The sequence below is a fragment of the Crinia signifera genome, chromosome 9, assembly GCF_055691185.1.
Source record: "Crinia signifera chromosome 9, ASM5569118v1, whole genome shotgun sequence".
Lineage (NCBI taxonomy): Eukaryota > Metazoa > Chordata > Amphibia > Anura > Myobatrachidae > Crinia > Crinia signifera.
The window spans coordinates 139,253,751-139,270,502 of NC_139225.1; the positions used below are offsets into that span (position 1 = coordinate 139,253,751).

The 16,752-nt window shown below is 46.8% G+C and overlaps 2 protein-coding genes across 3 annotated transcripts in view; one reads left to right on the forward strand and one right to left on the reverse strand.

Annotated features, from left to right (window-relative positions):
* The window catches only part of WDR62 (WD repeat domain 62), a 44,742-nt gene extending 38,482 nt beyond the window's left edge, over window positions 1–6,260 (reverse strand). The window contains exons 1-9 of the mRNA XM_083159980.1: window positions 6,032–6,260; window positions 5,039–5,130; window positions 4,507–4,569; window positions 4,338–4,395; window positions 4,088–4,258; window positions 2,179–2,316; window positions 1,779–1,961; window positions 768–928; window positions 190–379 (exon numbers count right to left, since the gene is read on the reverse strand). Of these exons, the coding sequence (XP_083016106.1) occupies window positions 190–379; window positions 768–928; window positions 1,779–1,961; window positions 2,179–2,316; window positions 4,088–4,258; window positions 4,338–4,395; window positions 4,507–4,569; window positions 5,039–5,130; window positions 6,032–6,058 (1,083 nt within the window). The 5' untranslated portion in view covers window positions 6,059–6,260. The remainder of the gene's footprint in view (window positions 1–189; window positions 380–767; window positions 929–1,778; window positions 1,962–2,178; window positions 2,317–4,087; window positions 4,259–4,337; window positions 4,396–4,506; window positions 4,570–5,038; window positions 5,131–6,031) is intronic.
* LOC146036148 (gastrula zinc finger protein XlCGF66.1-like) lies at window positions 6,157–15,885 on the forward strand. 2 transcript variants are annotated; one of them, XM_083159993.1, is made up of 6 exons: window positions 6,157–6,495; window positions 8,606–8,718; window positions 9,859–9,918; window positions 9,999–10,161; window positions 10,449–10,565; window positions 12,532–15,885. In XM_083159993.1, the coding sequence occupies exons 2-6, from the start codon at window positions 8,635–8,637 to the stop codon at window positions 13,059–13,061; spliced, it is 954 nt and encodes a 317-aa protein (XP_083016119.1). In that variant the 5' UTR covers window positions 6,157–6,495; window positions 8,606–8,634; the 3' UTR covers window positions 13,062–15,885. The 2 variants fall into 2 exon arrangements, with proteins under 2 accessions (XP_083016119.1, XP_083016120.1); XM_083159994.1 differs by having other exon boundaries at window positions 6,160–6,495; window positions 9,999–10,146.
* Window positions 15,886–16,752: the final 867 nt, after the last annotated feature.

Consider the following 16,752-nt stretch of genomic DNA (forward strand, 5'->3'; position numbering starts at 1 on the left):
AGAGAATCACAGTTGCACAGAAACATGAATAAGGCCCAATACACACATCAGATAAGATTTGTCCCACCGCAGGTATGACCTGAGGATTTGCAATCTGATTACAAAGCACGTTATACATTTCCCTGTAAGAAAGCATCCTGGGCATCAGTAGTTGTAGCTGCACTGCAGGAAATGTTTCCCATAACTCACCTCTATATTCCACACGTAGGAGCTGTGGTACAGAGCTGAGTACACCTTCCCAACCTTCCTGGTGTTACAGACATCCCATACGTACACGCTGTGGTCATTGTACACACAGCACAGCCACTGGTTACACCGGTCATACACCAGAGCGCAGGTGTCCGGGTAGCTGCAATTGTTCTGCTTTGTAAACAGAGAACTACAAGAGAGAAATCAGAATGAAAACTTATATCCAATAAGAAACCAGACATCATGTACTCCACAAATCAGACAACGGAGAACATTGCATTACTGCAGATGTTTTGGTGCCGTTCCGATTGAAGTCGGCTGTAGCTCATAGAGGGCATAGAGGGAGAATATAATAGTGTGCCTTATGTGACGGGGCGTGGTACACTTATACAGAGTCCATCTTGACCTAAGTCTACATAGACCGCAAAAAGACGAACACTCATGCCGACTTTTCTGACATGTCAACATCTGGACAGTCAGTTAATAGTGGTTGGCATTTTAGATTGTCGGTTAAATCATACTGAACCTACTAAGAAGAGATCAAAACTTTTGAACACCGTGGGGGGGGGGTAAATTACCTCGGATCGATGCCCAGAGCCACGTCCACACCCAGGTAGTGAGGTTTGGGTAAATCAGCCACATACTGGAGGTTCTGTGCATTAAACACCCGAATCAGGCCTTCATCGCAGCCACAGAACACAAACTCCTCCGTCACGCACAGGCAGTTCGAGGCAGAGACCTGAATGACATATACAGAGTACATTAACAGCAATAACCAGCCTCCACTCTCCGGAAATGCTATACTAAAGGAGAACCGACTCAATGGAGTCATACAATGGAGTCATTATAAAACCATGCAGAATGGGTTGTGTGCATCCATCAGAAAGTGAGGCCAGGAAGACTCATTCACTAAAGGGAGTATTTAGAAACTCACCATATCGGTACACCGCGTCCCCTCGCAAGGCTTCGGGCAAACTATTCTATTCTACCTTAACGCCCTAGTGCAGGGCTGGGCAACACCGGCCTTCCAGATGTTGATTAACTACACATCCCAGCATGCCTTGCATCAGTTTCAGCATGGCCACATAGCAAAACTAATGCAAAGCATCCTGGGATGTGTAGTTCATTAACATCTGGAGGGCCGGTGTTGCCCAGCCCTGCCCTAGTGGATGGTAGAGCATGAAATACCACCTGTGAAAAGTGAAAATACCATGTCCACCTTTTAACTGTTAACCTAGACACTGTTGGCCCAATACTTGTGTTGACCATCCACCCACGTCGACTTATTTGAGGTGTCGACCTAAGCCAAATCCCAGGAGCCAGGTAATCCATGTGCCTACAATATTAAGTTTTGGGACTCAATTCCTAGTTCCTTATACCAGAATTCTTCCATAACCAATCAATGATTAATCTATATATTTTGCACCTGTTTGCCATGAACACAGAACGTGAAATGCCAAAATAAGTACCCAACAGAATAATAAATACTTCAACAGGTCAACAAAAGCGGAGGCTTATAGGGCTGTAAAAAGCGTGATGGTTACAGAATGATGCCCACAGGGATTGTGGGGAAGGAACATTAAGCTCACCTTTAGTTTGAGACATTTCTCCAGGACTCTCTTCTCGTTAAACTGACAAAGGACCCCGGAATAAGACACGCAGAACGTGCTACCGGCATATCTGCCCTTGCCACACGCCACTCCACAGAATATGTTGTTGTGATGGTCCCCTAACAGTCCGGAGCGGCCCACGAGGGGAACGGTCCCGTTAACCTGGGGATATGAAATCATTCCAATGTGTTACGCCGTTTCTATGGTGCAGAGACAACACAATTTCATGCCCGCCTTTATAAACAATCATATATTACCCAAAAGAGCAGGCACATATAAAACATACAACGCATGCATTAAAACACACACAGAAAAGAAAAAAAAATTGCTGATCAGTGAAAATAATGATGTCATTGTCCCCCAAGGCAATGTACTGTACCTGAGATTTCTTGGAATTCTCCAGATACCAGAACTTGACATGACGATGTCCGGTGGTCACAAAGTAGCTGCTATCCTCGGAGAACGACACCGCGCTGACCTTACTGGAGACCTTGTTCTTTGCCACTATGTTGTTGTTCTGTGACGACACCAAAGTAACATTTGGGAACCCTATTAGCTGTACGGGGTGGCAAGGGCACCAGTCACCACCAGTGAAGCTGGCCAGAAGACTCAAACACTGGTCTTGACACACTATGCCCATGGCTGCCCCGTCCACACCACCGAACGGCGGCGGTGCTGCACACAAACACAGCGCAACCCTGCTCATGCGCAGATCTCCCACCATCCGGTTTGTGTACATCTCTAAAATAGGCCCTAGACTGCATCTGTAATAGACTCGTTAGGTCTTCTCATGCGTTGCTACTGTGTGGGCCTGTGATAAGTACAGTAGGACAATAGGCTCGGTCCCTATCACATGAGGCCAGGAGTGAACAATGTAACTGTGACCAGGAGAGTCCTCCAAGGGAATCTGCAACTAGAACTCCATCATGGTTGGGCTTATGTAAGGGATATGGTCACTAGATGGACATGCATTGGGTCGACCACTGACGGTTGACATGGTTGGAAAGTCGACACAAGCTTTAGGTCAACAATGAGAAGGTAGACAGTCCAAAGGTCAACATGAGTTTTTCACGTTTTGTTTTTTTTGAGCCAACTGGCAGTATTTCATGCAAGGGGACAAGGTACAGTTAGATGGTCACATGTCGACATTCGATTCCAAATCCATTAGAAAGACCAGGAAGACTCCACACATAAAGCTGCCCTCAGGCTGACCAGCAAACATGTAGGGGTAGATTTGCTAAGATGGGAGTTCTATTCAAACTGGGGTGTTGCCCATAGCAACCAATGCAATTCTACACATTTACTTAGCAGCTTCTACAAGATTGAATCTGATTGGTTGCTAAGGACAACATCCCATCTTAGTAAAAACTCCCATTTTAGATAGCTTACCACGTAGGGAGTATTTTAACAGTAGGTAATATAGGGTTAGGGGTAAGCTCTACTTCGGCGAGGGCTGAGGATAATGATCAGATACACACCCAGGAGCTCTCTGCAGGAAGAAGTGCTATAAAGTAGAACGGTCAGTAGCTGGCAACCGACAGTACCACAGATCTATAGATTTGTAACAGGACCTGTAAAATCCAGTATGGCTACTGCTGACCCAACTGCCCTATTACATGACGTCTCCATAAAACAGGGATGGCCATACCGGTCCTCAAGATCTACCGACAGTTCACGTCTCCCAGACCACCCAGGTGTAGGAGCACAGATGTTGTCATTACTAACTGTCACAATTCCCAGACCCCCTAGCTGGTGCACAGGTGCAGTCATTACTGTAACATTTCCCAGACCACCTAGCTGGTGCACAGGCAGAGTCATTACTGTCACATTTCCCAGACCACCTAGCTGGTGCACAGGTGCAGTCATTACTATCTGTCACATTTCCTAGGCCACCTAGTTGCTGCACAGGTGCAGTCACTACTAATGGTCACATTTCCCAGACCACGTAGCAGATGCACAGGTGCAGTCACTACTGTCACATTTCCCAGAACCACTTAGCTGGTGCAAAGATGCAGTAATTACTGTCACATTTCCCAGACCACCAATCTGGTGCACAGGTGCAGTCATTACTAACTGTCACATTTTCAAACATGTGCTGCATTCATTCCTAACCGACACATTCCACAAGTGGCCTAAAAAAACATGGACTGTTGGTAGATCTCTAGGACCGATTTCATCGCCCCTGCCATATAAGATGCCATAAGAATGGGAGAGCCACATCACTGAAGGACACAAACTGCCTCAGATCCATCCAACACATGGACCCTGGTGCCTTCTTTACTCCTTACCTTCCAGTCCCACACATTGACCACCATATCATGCTGATAGCCCACGGACACGACATACTTCATGTTGGGCGAGAAGCAGACACAGGATACACCGTATTTGTGTCCGAGCATCTCCACAACCTGGGTCTTTTCCGCCACATCCCAGACGCGCACAGCCGGTTTGTGGCCACTCTAGAAGCAGAGAACAATGTAAGGAACAGTGGTGGGACCACCAGGACATGGACAACGCACTGGGACATAATACACTTACTTCTCCAGTGACAATATACTTTCCATCAGGGGAGAAGGACAGAGCAGTCAGCTGTTTGCTGGAGAGAGCCCACAGTTAGTATTAGGACATAGACCCTAGGCCCATCATGGGAGAACTGGGTCATTAAAGCATTTGCCTATAAATACAATTAGAACTTTAGATCACTCACCAGGATGTATTGAATATGTGGGATTGTCTGTTGTTCTTTGGACACAAAAGGACAATAACACACCTAGTGGGGGGGAAACAAAAACCCATGACGGTTTCTGCAATGTACTTTCACTTTGAGCTGTGACAGTTTTTAGCCCACAAACTCTCCACCCTATCTGCTCCTGCCTCAAATGTCTGTCTTCACAGCTCCCTCTCTCCATATCCAACAATTTTCAGATCAGTGTCCCTGCACAAATTGCTTTAACTTTCTGTTAGGACATCTTTTAACACAAAAAAGTAATTTGATCTGTCGAGTGGCCTGTAGTGGTCACTGGCGGTACTTCGCCTCATATAGGTGAGGAGTAGTTATATAATTTTCAAATACACACCTTAGTGGCAAATGTACGAACGTTTCTAATGTTGCCCATAGCAACCAATCAGATACTGTCTATTGCATCCTAGAAAATCATACAGACTCTACATTTTTAGACAATTTAGTAAATGTACCCCTACAATGCTTAGAGAGGAGATGTGGTGGAGTCTATTCTTACCCTGATGTATATGCGATCAGTCCAGTGTTTGGGTCACATGATAAACTGCTGTTACCGGTTACCGTGATTCCCAGGACTTTCTCCAGTTCCACCTACAATGGAAGATATGTTTTGAAGCAGTTATTTTTTTTCTTTTGAGACATTTTTGTAATAATTATGCACAAACATTTTGGATCAATGAGAACAATCATCCACACTGCGCCTTCATTCAGAATAAACTTAGCCGCTGCATGTGTCTTGCAGTGTCCCTCCCTCTGCACCGCTTGTCCTCGCTGAACTATGCCGCTGTTACAGATAGGACACAATTACATGCATCCCTTCTGCTTCTGCAGCATGTACAGTGTGAAACCACACAGGGGGGGGGGGGGATGAATGCTATCACCTGTGATAAAACATCTGCCTTATTAGTTAACCTGTTCAAAATCAAGTGATGGTAAATCATAGATTTCAGTGTGTGGGAACAATAATAGCTGTCACCGGTCCTGCGGTCACCCACTATTCTGCAGGCTTAGAGACTCAGACACTGCAATATATTATAGATCAGACTTCTGCTCATATTCTGGATAAAGTGAAGAGACGTGGAGGTGCTTCCCATTGCAGCCAATCACATGTTAGCTGTCATTCACATAGTGATTCTAGTACAATATGTAAAATGATAGCTAAGGGTAAATGTACTAAACATTCTCAAAATGAAAAGAGGGGATGTTGCTCATAGCAAGTGCAACCAACCAGAATCTATCTGTCATTTCCTAGAATGCAATAGAGAAATGACAGACAGAATGTGATTGGTTGCTACCAGCAACATCAGCTCTTATTATTTTTAGAACCTCTAGTAAATTGACTCCCTCTTATCTGACTGGCTGCCTGTGGACACATTCCCATTCCCACCTGTACCCTATAGAATGTTGGATGCACCAATAGGATGCCCTATGGTAGTCCCCTTACTGGCTCATACAACCCAATACATCAGCCCTTGCCATCCTTTGCCCTCACCTGTCTGGTGCCCTTGGCAGTGCCCATGCTGCTGGCGGGTTGATGAACCGGCCGGGTCCTGGGCTCTGATACCGTGTCACGTCCGGGCAGGTTCAAATCTCGCGCTGCACCCGACGGCTGCCCCGCCTCCAACTGCCGGGGACTCTGCTGTCCCTCACTCAGAACACAGGAAGATGATTGGTCAAAGTCCTGCAAAGTAGGCGACTACTAGAGGTGTTGTTCAACGATTCCGACGCTCAGATTGGACCGTATTCTAGAAGAGGGGCGGGACCTTATGAGTATCAACACAAGTGATGCTGCGGCTCCTATTGGCTGAATGTGAGACCATTGGCTGAGTGTGAGCCTCTGCTGGCGCATCACCTAGATCCGCCCCCTCCAGTCTCTGTACATTCAGCAACTGTCAGCCTCTTCGGTCAGGTGACGCAGAGAAGCCAATGAGGGTAGAGGCCGTTTCTATAGCCCAGGTAAGAGTCGCCTATGTGTGTGTTCCAGTCAGAGTCAGTATTAGGACACTGACTGACGTGGGAGGAGCAGCTGCCACAGAGGCACATTACAGGTCATTGTCATGGCAACCTGTCACCTTGCCAGCTGCTGTGGGACTACAGGTCCCAGCATGCCCTGACAGGAGCTAGAGGGACAAGGGGTGGCTGAGGCTGAGCTGATGGCTCCTAGCATTGCTGTCTGGGACTGGGTCACTGGCTGCTCAGTTCCCACACATGCACAATTGCTAGGAGGTAGCCACCTAATAAATGCATCAACAAATTAGATGCTTGCTCTCACTGGCTAACATGCACTGAACAGATATAAGCTAATTGCTGATTGGCTGTTGCATAACACTGCCATCTTTTTATGTCTGGGATTGGATCTGTGTATGAATCACACCTAATCGTAACAATACTGTACATATAGTACATAGGATTCAGTGATCCTGTCTGTTATTATTCTGCAGCTGCACCTTGCAAAAAAAAAAAATATATATATATATATCCACACTTGAGCCCATATGGTTAAATTAAATTGACTGAGGTACTTATTAAGACACCTGTAATCAAACATGAATAGCCCTAAAACTTGGACTGCAATGGGAGAATTTGGGAAATGTTGACCGTGAACTGATCAAGTCATACGCAGTGTTGATGCTGCACACAGTTTTTCTAATGTGGGCATGACTCCCGGTTGCACAGCGCATGCTTCCAGATTGTTAAATTCAGAACAGTATGGGACACAGAGGCTGTGGATGTCAGTGGGTGCTCCACAGGAGGCATTGGGGGAGTCTAGGCAGATGTGGCCTTGTTGCGGTAAAGACCTACAGTCGCACACACAGGAGGCTATACACAGACAGAAAACTGTACCTGCTATAGGGCTGGTGCAGAATTGGAGATGGAATGGCAAGTGGGGGTGTCCTGTTTTAGTGAAGTTGGCCGTTAGCATAAAACATAGGGGCAACCAGCTTTAATATGCACCCTATAAAGGGCCTGATTCGCAGCCGAGTAATTATCAGACGGCTGTGTATGTGCACGGTACGCAGTGTGCATGCATGAGCCGTCCAACCGGAGGCAGCGAGCATTTTCTGGGCCGTTGGGAGGGAAGACCACTGACCTAATCAGCGGCCTCCTTCTCCCCACGGCCTTCGCTGCGCCAGGTGAGTCCTCCATCCACGGTTGTGTACGTGTTCACAGCTGTGCACAGGTAGGGCAGGGGGTGATGTGTTGGGGCAGAATGCCGTTAACCTGCTCGCTGGGCTCCAAACACTTGCAGCCCAGTGAGCGTGTCTGAATCATGCCCATAGTCTAGTGTATGAGATAAATCTGATATATACAGCGCCAGCAATCACAATCCATTATCGATTAGATGTGCCAGTACAGCCATTTTGCCTAAGCTCCCCCCTCCCCCTCCCCCCCCTACAAATGTGGTAACATTACAGACCTTTTGGGGAGTATGGGGTGTTTCTCAAACTCGGTCCTTAGGACCCCACACAGTTCCCATTTTCCAGGTCACCCGGCAGGTGCACAGATGCATTCATTACTCACTGACACATTTGAAAAGATCCACAGGAGGAGCAAATTATTGTGATTCTGTGAGGAGACCTGCAAAACATGCACTGTGTGGGGTCCGGAGGACCGAGTTTGAGAACCTATTCTCCCTATTTCTTTATGGGATGCAGGATCTCTCCATATGCTGACAGTGGCACTGTGTAGATGGCTGTTTAGTGTTTATTCTAGCATTCACCATCTTTGAAAACCCATGCAGTTCCTCTTCCCTGCATGGGGTTTCGCTGTCTGCTGTGGTGCTTCTATCACTGTGGTCTGTAGATCCGCACTGATATGCAAACCAGACCTGTGCTAGAAACACCACAGCAGACAGCGACACCCCAGGCAGGGAACAGGAACTGCATGGGTTTTCAAAGATGGCTGGTGCTAGAATGAACACTAGGCTGTTTATTGAGAACTTTCTACCTGCAGTCATTTTATATTCATGTATTGCAAGCTGGGAGATGCCGGTCATTTTATTCTACATAGATTGCATTACTTGTTGTAACATAACAGTCACCGCTGACTGTTCTTGCCCCTTCAGGTGGTCATTCTGGAACAGCATCCTTGGTTATGAAGATGAGCAACACGAAGGAACAGATCTCTGAGAAGATCCTGAATCACGCTCTGGAAATAATCTACCTGCTGACAGGAGAGGTGAGAACCGGTTCCAGAAGCTGTATTTAAAGACAAAGGGGCAGATTCAATTACCCAGGAGGTTCCCTTGGACACTCGCACAATGGGGTGGATGTTTTAAGGCTTATTAAGAGTAGACCACAGGAGAAGTTGCCGATTCCAACCAACCTGCTGCTACCTATCATTTTATAGAATGTACATGATACCTCAAAGCTGATTGATTGCTGGGGCAAATTCCCCACTTGTCCAATTCTCAAGACTTGATAGATCTCCCCCAGATTAGCGGTCACTTCACTTGCTACTGTGCATGTGTAGTTTGCAGATCACACATTGGGGCCCATTCAGGCCTGTTCGTACAGCTCTGAATTCGGCCCCGTTCCCGATGGTGGGGGCATGCGCATAGTCGCTCATGCGCAAACCCCCGGAGCAAACGTCTTCGGCGACTTCGCTACTAGATAGGCAGGGGGCGGTTGCCGGGGACCCCCCAGCGTTTTATGGGCGTGCCCACAAAAAAAAGTGGGCGCGTCCATAGAAATGCTGGGGTGGGCGGCTGACGTCGCAGAACGTTAGGTCCTGTCCCAGATTCGCTGGAACCATCAGTCCAGGCTCAAATGATTTTCTCCCCCGTGCGGACGCATACAAGGGGATGCGTTACCGTACACATTACCTTGCATGTTAGTGAGCGGATTCGGGGGGGGGGGGGGGGGCGGCATTCGGCGGGGCGGCGTTTACCTGCTCGCTGGGCTGCGTAAAGAGCAGCTTAGCGAACAGGTCTGAATCAGGCCCACTGTGCTTTTTCTTTGACTGTATGCCAACATCATTGGGATAAACACAGTGATCCTGAATGCCAGGGACACTTGAACGAACTTTGGGCAACAGACAGCTACAATACAAGACGGATCCTAAATCTAAATCCTAAATCTTGCGTGATCCGGCACAACAAGGATCTGTGCACAAGGACAGATTTGTAGTTCTAAGAACACCGGGGTCTTCCATGCTGACCTGTCCGCTAGGCTGCGAGTATACGCATCCTAGTGAACAGCTGTGAATCAGGCCCTTAGCATGGTCTCCTCCACCTCTCATATACTCCACCACCGTGCCTTCTGATTGGCAGATACGTTTTGTACTGTAGTTAGAACTGTCTATGTCTTTTTCTTGCAGAAATATGTCATTGTGAAGAAGTCGTCCCCACACTGCTGTATCCATACACAAGATGGAGCGGTGAGCAGGCCATATACTATAAAACATCTGTGTAGCTCATTTATCCGGTCACACGATCATTGCTGCGCTCTATGTTCTAGGTGCCTGTGAAATGCGACGACGTTGCAGTGTATTTCTCCCTGGAGGAATGGGACTACATTAAAGGACACAAGCAGCAGTACCAGGATGTTATCATGGAGACTGACTCGCTCACCAACACCGTGGAGATCACAAAACCTTCCGACTTGGGTACTATGCTGAAAGGTGTTAATGAAAACAACTTTGTAAAAAAAAAGATGGTGTTACATATCAACCAATCAGATTCCAGCTGCAATTTTCTGATACAGCTCAGAACAGAGAAAAAACATCCGATTGGTTTCTTCAAAAATATTTAAATCTATTATCTTCTAGAAGGTGCTAAATAAATAAGTAGTAGATTCTGATTGGTTGACCGTAGCAGCATCCCTTGTGAAATACAAGTCTCATCTTAGTAAATGTCCCCATATATGTTATTATTAATATAAGTTCAAATCTTTTTACCGCTCCTTTAGAATTACCAGACCTACATAATGAAGATTTAGATTTTGTTTCCATTGATGGAAATGGAGAATACGACAAGGGACAAGGCAAATGTGACCTGAAAGCCCATTACCTGGAGACATCTGCAGGTGAGTAACATACAGAACAACTGTCAGTAGGACTTGGGCAACTAGTAATGTCTTTGTTAGTACACAGGGCCTGATTCATACCTGATCACTGCTGGGCGAGTTAGCAGAGCCCTGTGATCAGATAGCCGCCGCCCACACACAGAGTGAAATCCCGCCCTGTGCAAGTCTGCGATTGGATTGCGAAAATCACCAGATGACACCCACAAATGGCAGATTCCCATCAGTCAACTTGCTATCAGATTTGACGCAGCAGCCCAGCCAGTAACTACATACTGTTTGGACAGCTGAACCGCTCGGCTGCCCTGTCCTGCTATACGGTGGCTGAGCTGTCAGTCAGTGCAGAGGGGAACCAGAAGACTGTGAGAGATGCCTGCACTCCCAGTTCCCTCTGCACTGACTGACAGCTGAGCCATCGTAGTTCCCTCTGCACTGACTGACAGCTGAGCCACCGTATAGCAGAACAGAGCAGCCGAGCGGCTCAGCTGTCCCAATAGTATGTAAAGCAGAAGCCTGCCGTTCAGTCACTGGCTGAGCACGCAGGCTGCTGCTGCAGTGAGACTCTGGTGGTGTGGCTTCTGAATATGTGGGGGCCCTTATTTTATCGGGCCCCCAAGATGGCCTCCTCTAAATCCCCTCCCTTATTCCGGTCCTGATCACTGCTATGTACTAAAAGCCTAATGAAGGAGATTTCAATGAAATCTCCTGCAAATTGCTATCAGTGCATATCGCAGTCCTCGTTATTATCGCATGGGACTATGACTTATGTACCAAATTCCAAAAACTGACAGATGCCAACCCTACTCACAGCTTCAGGCAGTGAAAGACAAGCCTTCAGATCTGGGTGATATTTAGGCAGGTATTCAATGGGTAGAATCGCGGATGGCAGCGAATCCTGCACTTTCGCCGCAATTCTCCCTTCAGGGAGATTCGCCCGGCAGCCGCCCCTCCGCCCTATTCAACGCCTCAGGGGCTCTCTGCCCCTATCGGCGAATTTTAACCCCTCCGGCGAATGCCACCGGGAGCTGGGGGACGGCTGCAGGCAGGTAGATGGAAGCCTCCCTGCCTGCGCCGGACATTGTGGGGGTGAAGGAGGGCTGGCACTGACTCAGGGAGAGCCCCCCTAGAGCTGGCAAAAAAAAAATATATCTAAAAAATATATTTATGTGCTGCAAGCAATAGCATGCCGCTTAACAGAAAAAAAAAATCAGATTTTTTGACACAAAAAAAAAAAAAAAAGAAAACGCTTTATTTTAAAAGATAACATTCCAGTTCACCTAAAAAAGATGACGAATGTAAAATGGAGAATCATGGCGAAAATCAATGGTTAAAACAGTTCTCCATTTGAGCATTGAATACACTCTCGGCGAATCCCAGTGAAAACCCCATTGAAATACACCAGCGAATTGCAGCGAACGTGAAACGGAGAACTGGCCGGTATTCACTGTTCGCTTTCGGCAAACAGTGAACAGTGAACATTGAACAGGGTGAATCATATTTTCAGTGTAAAAAATTCACTGCAAGGAGTGAAAACAGCCCGATTCGCCGAAAAAAAAACGGTGAATCGGGAGCATTGAATACTGGCTTTAGAGAGAGCAAATAGTAGCAAGACAGTGATGAGTAATTCCTATTTACTAGCTTTGCTCTTACTAAACAATCATACACCTGATGGAGTTAGCTGTGCTATGCTGTCTGTATAATACAAATTGTCTCCATTTATAGGAAGTGGCCATTTTACTGTAGCCTAGGATCTTCAGTAATACTCTGTCATTACATATGCTTGGTCAATCTGTACCCCGCCCACCTGTAATAATGGGCGGGGCTTTTAAACAGTGCGGCCCAGCTGAGATTATCTTGGCTCCCCAATGACCCAGTCCAAGTCTCGGTGTAATTAAGTGACTATTGGGCATCATTCTGTCTTGTTACCCCTAGTGATAACGATGTGTTTACGCTCTTGGTGCCTTTGTAGCTGAACCTGCAGAGAACATCATGGAAGAACTCCAGACTACAGCCCCCTTATTGCACGATGCAATCAAGGTCGAAATATCAGACGAGATGCAAGAAGACCATGCAATAGGCGCTAACCCCACCTCCCTATTGGATAAAACCACCACCCCACATTACCGGTGGGATCAAAACATCTGGAGCATAAGTGAGAGAATTGTATGCGGAGGCAACAGCAAACCCTACAATCACCCAGCCGTAAATCCTCCAGAGGGGGGAAAGTGTTCCCAACAGCCTCCGTACCAAGTCTACAACCAGACAGACCTGGACGAGAAGTCCTACCGGTGCATTGCGTGCGGACAGCTGTTCAAGTACAAATCCAGCGCTACAAGACACTACAATGTTGCGCACGGGTTAAAACCTCATCCGTGCAATGAGTGCGGCAGAAGGTTTTCAACGAAATTTAATTCCGTCGTACACAAGTGCCACGCCAACAAAAACACTAAGGATAAAAAAAACGTATCAGCCCTATCAGATAAAAACCCCTACTTGTGATTTCTCCCACTTTGAAGACTTCTTACTATGATTACATTGAATATATGAACAGAGCGCCCACCTGTAAACGAGGATCCCCTTGTTAATGTACCTTAGACCGTCACTCTGAACGATTGTCCTCCTTTAGTTTATGGGGGCGGTCAGTTGAGACATTCGCTTTGCCCGTGGTTGGGAAAAGGACGGATCTGTTACACACGGGGTCCAGGTGGGAGGAACTTGGCTGCCAAACAGGCGCATTACGATTATTTGTGTCGAGATTGGAAAAAATATTTTTTTTTTTTTATTATTGTATTTATTATGGATATCTACATTGGAATTGAACCTTTGACAGAAGATGTGTGCATTTATTTTGAGGGGGACAGTTTTTTCCTTTGTGTTTGGTTAATTCTTTTGTTGAATAGTTTATTATTTGCTGGGATGTATAATCAGTATCCTAGAGGTTTTTGCGCGTTGGTAAATTGTGGGGTGTGGTATGACACACCGACAGTCGGGATTCCGACAGTCATTTCTCCGACGTTGGAATCCCGACTGCACAGCGGGGGGAGCGCAATGAAGCCCCTTGCGGGCTCGCCACGCTGCGCTCGCCACCTATTTTATTCTCCCTCTATGGGGGTCGTGGACTCCCACGAGGGAGTAGTCGGGATTCCGACGTCGAAGTAATGACTGTCGGAATCCCGACTGTCGGGGAGCCGTCCGGCACCCAAATTGTGTAGCTATTCGGAATATTGGTTATTTATAGGTTTTCTGTCACAGTATTCTGGAACGTAGAGGTTACACATTGCTTTTAAAGTCTTCATGAGTTGAACTGTGGTTGTTGCCTGTACTTCTGATGTATGCACTAAGGGGGTTATTCTAGTCCATTCTTTCTGACAAAATCCTTCTTAGATGGACAAAACCATGTGCACTGCGGGTGGGGCAGATGTAACTTGTGCAGAGAGAATTAGATTTGGGTGGGGTTTTTCTTCAAAGTGAGATCTATATTGAAGTGTAAAATCATGCAGTCAGTATTTTCCCTGCACAGAAACAAAATAACTCACCCAAATCTAATTTTCTCTCTGCACATGTTACGTCTGCCCCCCTGCAGTGCACATGGTTTTGTCCATCTAAGAAGGATTTTGTCAGAAAGAATGAACTAGAATAAACCCCTAAGTTATTATCTAAACCTTCTGAATTAAATGTGAGCGTGTTTAATGAAATAAATGGGCACATTAGAGAACCCTGTAACATGAAAGGTTGTATGGGCACTTTGAGCGGATGTATATACTGTAGTTACATTGAATGTGCTCTTTCTATTAGTGATTTTCCAGTCATAGATATAACAGTGTATGGTTACATTGCAATGTATTGTGTTGTGTATTTCAAATCCCTGACCATTTCATTGGGGGACAAAAAGTTTCCCTTTAGCAGTGGACCAATGGATTGGAAGAAAGACTCTAATGGATTTAGAAATGTTGGTGACGTGACCTCATTCTTGTAAATGTGTGGAGAAAAAAAAAATGGTTAAATATACTGTAAGTTTTGTTTCTTAAATGATTTAATGATGTTCGGTATCACATAAGTATTGTAAGGAAAAAACTTTAATTAGCACCTTACGCTACGCGGTCAGCATAATGTCCCCGCGGCAGCCCTGCTTAGTCAGCGTATTGTCCGCAGCAGGCAGCGTAGTCACCGTACTGTCTCCGCGAGCTGCAGCTCTATCCCGTGTCCCTGGCCAGCCTAGTGAGTGCCTCTCACACAGCACCTGTAACAGCCAGATCCCGTGCGCTGTGAGAGAGACGCTACATCTACCTGAGATGCACAAGCGTTTCATACGCTTGTGCGTCTCAGTCATTCGTGCGGCAGGGTACGGCACCCCTGCCCGCTTCAGGGAGACTGTCAGGGTTAGGGGTTCGGTAGCGCATGTGTCTCGTGCACAAAGGGGGGGGGGGGTTGCGGTGTGTATGTGCGTCTCATGCACAATAAAGAACGCATTTGCCAGTGCTCAATGTTACATACTTGCAAATGCCTCCATTTCAAACCCCCACTATCGCCAGCCCCAAGAGCCCCGTGAGGGGACGTGGTACGCGTCCTCCCGACCTGTGCATACCCCCACTATCCACGTCGGCATGGAGTTGATTTTATAAAGTGTGGTGAGGAGACGCAGAAAACGAGCCCGAGGCGTGGCGACGCAGAATACACGTCAAGTAATCCGCGTGTGCTCACCACGCTTCGGTGCTTGTTTTCCGCTGCCCTCGCCACAACTCCACATCGACGTGGGGGTATGTACAGGTCAGGAGGACGCATACTGCTGACGTGGATAGTGGGGGTGTTTCAGGAACACATTCACACCTGTCATGTCAGGCAGGTTAAAAATGGTCAATGGTTCGCACACAATGTAATAAGCGCTGACACAATGCTGACTGACTACGCTAACTGCGTACGCTCCAGTTAGGCGCGAACGTACACATTCACAGACACAAGCTGACTACGGGAACACAACGCTGACTACACTAACCGTGGGAATATGATGCTGACAGGGACACTACGCTGACTACGTAGATGGTGCCGTGAAACTACACAAGTACCCTTTCTTTATTTGTATTGGTCTTGTATAAATGCTTGACTGCCCCTCCCACCTTGCCCCTGACATCACTGTTTTCCACGGTGGAGTGTTCAGGTGTGTGGTAGGGGTTGGACGCGCCCACAGATGGTGCTAATTGGTGAAGGTGTGTCTTATCTGTGAATAAAAACTCACCTTGTGTGTAATGTGATGTTGATACCTGACGACGACGGGAAGTCCCCCACCTTAAACATGTTGGAAATAAACTAACCACTTGCTTGTGAAGACTGTCGAGTGCCATTTCTTCCTTTGCTCATTAAATCCTCGGCTTTAAAGAAGGCACCGCAGCATTACAATCACCATTTCCCCTTGCTGAGTGCTGGGTTTCCTGCTCTCGTGTGTGTGTGTTATATATAAATATTTAAAATGAAATATCTTGGTGCACGAATACAAATATACCTAGCACTGCTAAAACACTCCATTTCAGAGCAAAATTAAACCAGAAACTGCACCACAACATCCCGCCCTCCCCGATCTTCACTCCTGCTTTAAAGACAAAGATAGGGGCCTGCGCTTCCTATTGGGGAAAATGTTCACTCCTGCTTTGCCTATTTTACTTGTGGAAAAGAAGTTCTGCAAAATGATAAAATTCCTGATTTTAGACAGCAATACCAAAAACAAAACCATGATATTCTTAACAGAGAAGCTTGGGACCCCCACGAGCAACATCCTGCACCACCCACCCTCCATCACATGATGTACCTAAGGCCAGGTACACAAGCAAATCTCGGCCATATATGTATTTCCAGGACAAATCAGGAACGACAGATTTGCATGCTAGATAATGAGGTCTTCTGGTCAGCTCTGCTGCTGGGTCAAGCAGCAGACACTACTAGTTGACAGTCACCTCATCAGCAGGTGTCACACTACTCAGTGCAGGTCCCATTGCCTGCTGGTCAGCAGGCTACACGTTCTGATGTGTTGTCAGCTTAAAGGCACCTCATACACTTATGCGAGGAATCCACCGGGCTTCCAGGTGGCAGAATCAAATACTGTACATGGTATACGTTTCTTTTGCATACAATGTATTATATGAGGGATCCCAGCAAGGGGCATGGTATCAGACAAATCCTCCTTGCAGCCCAATCCGAG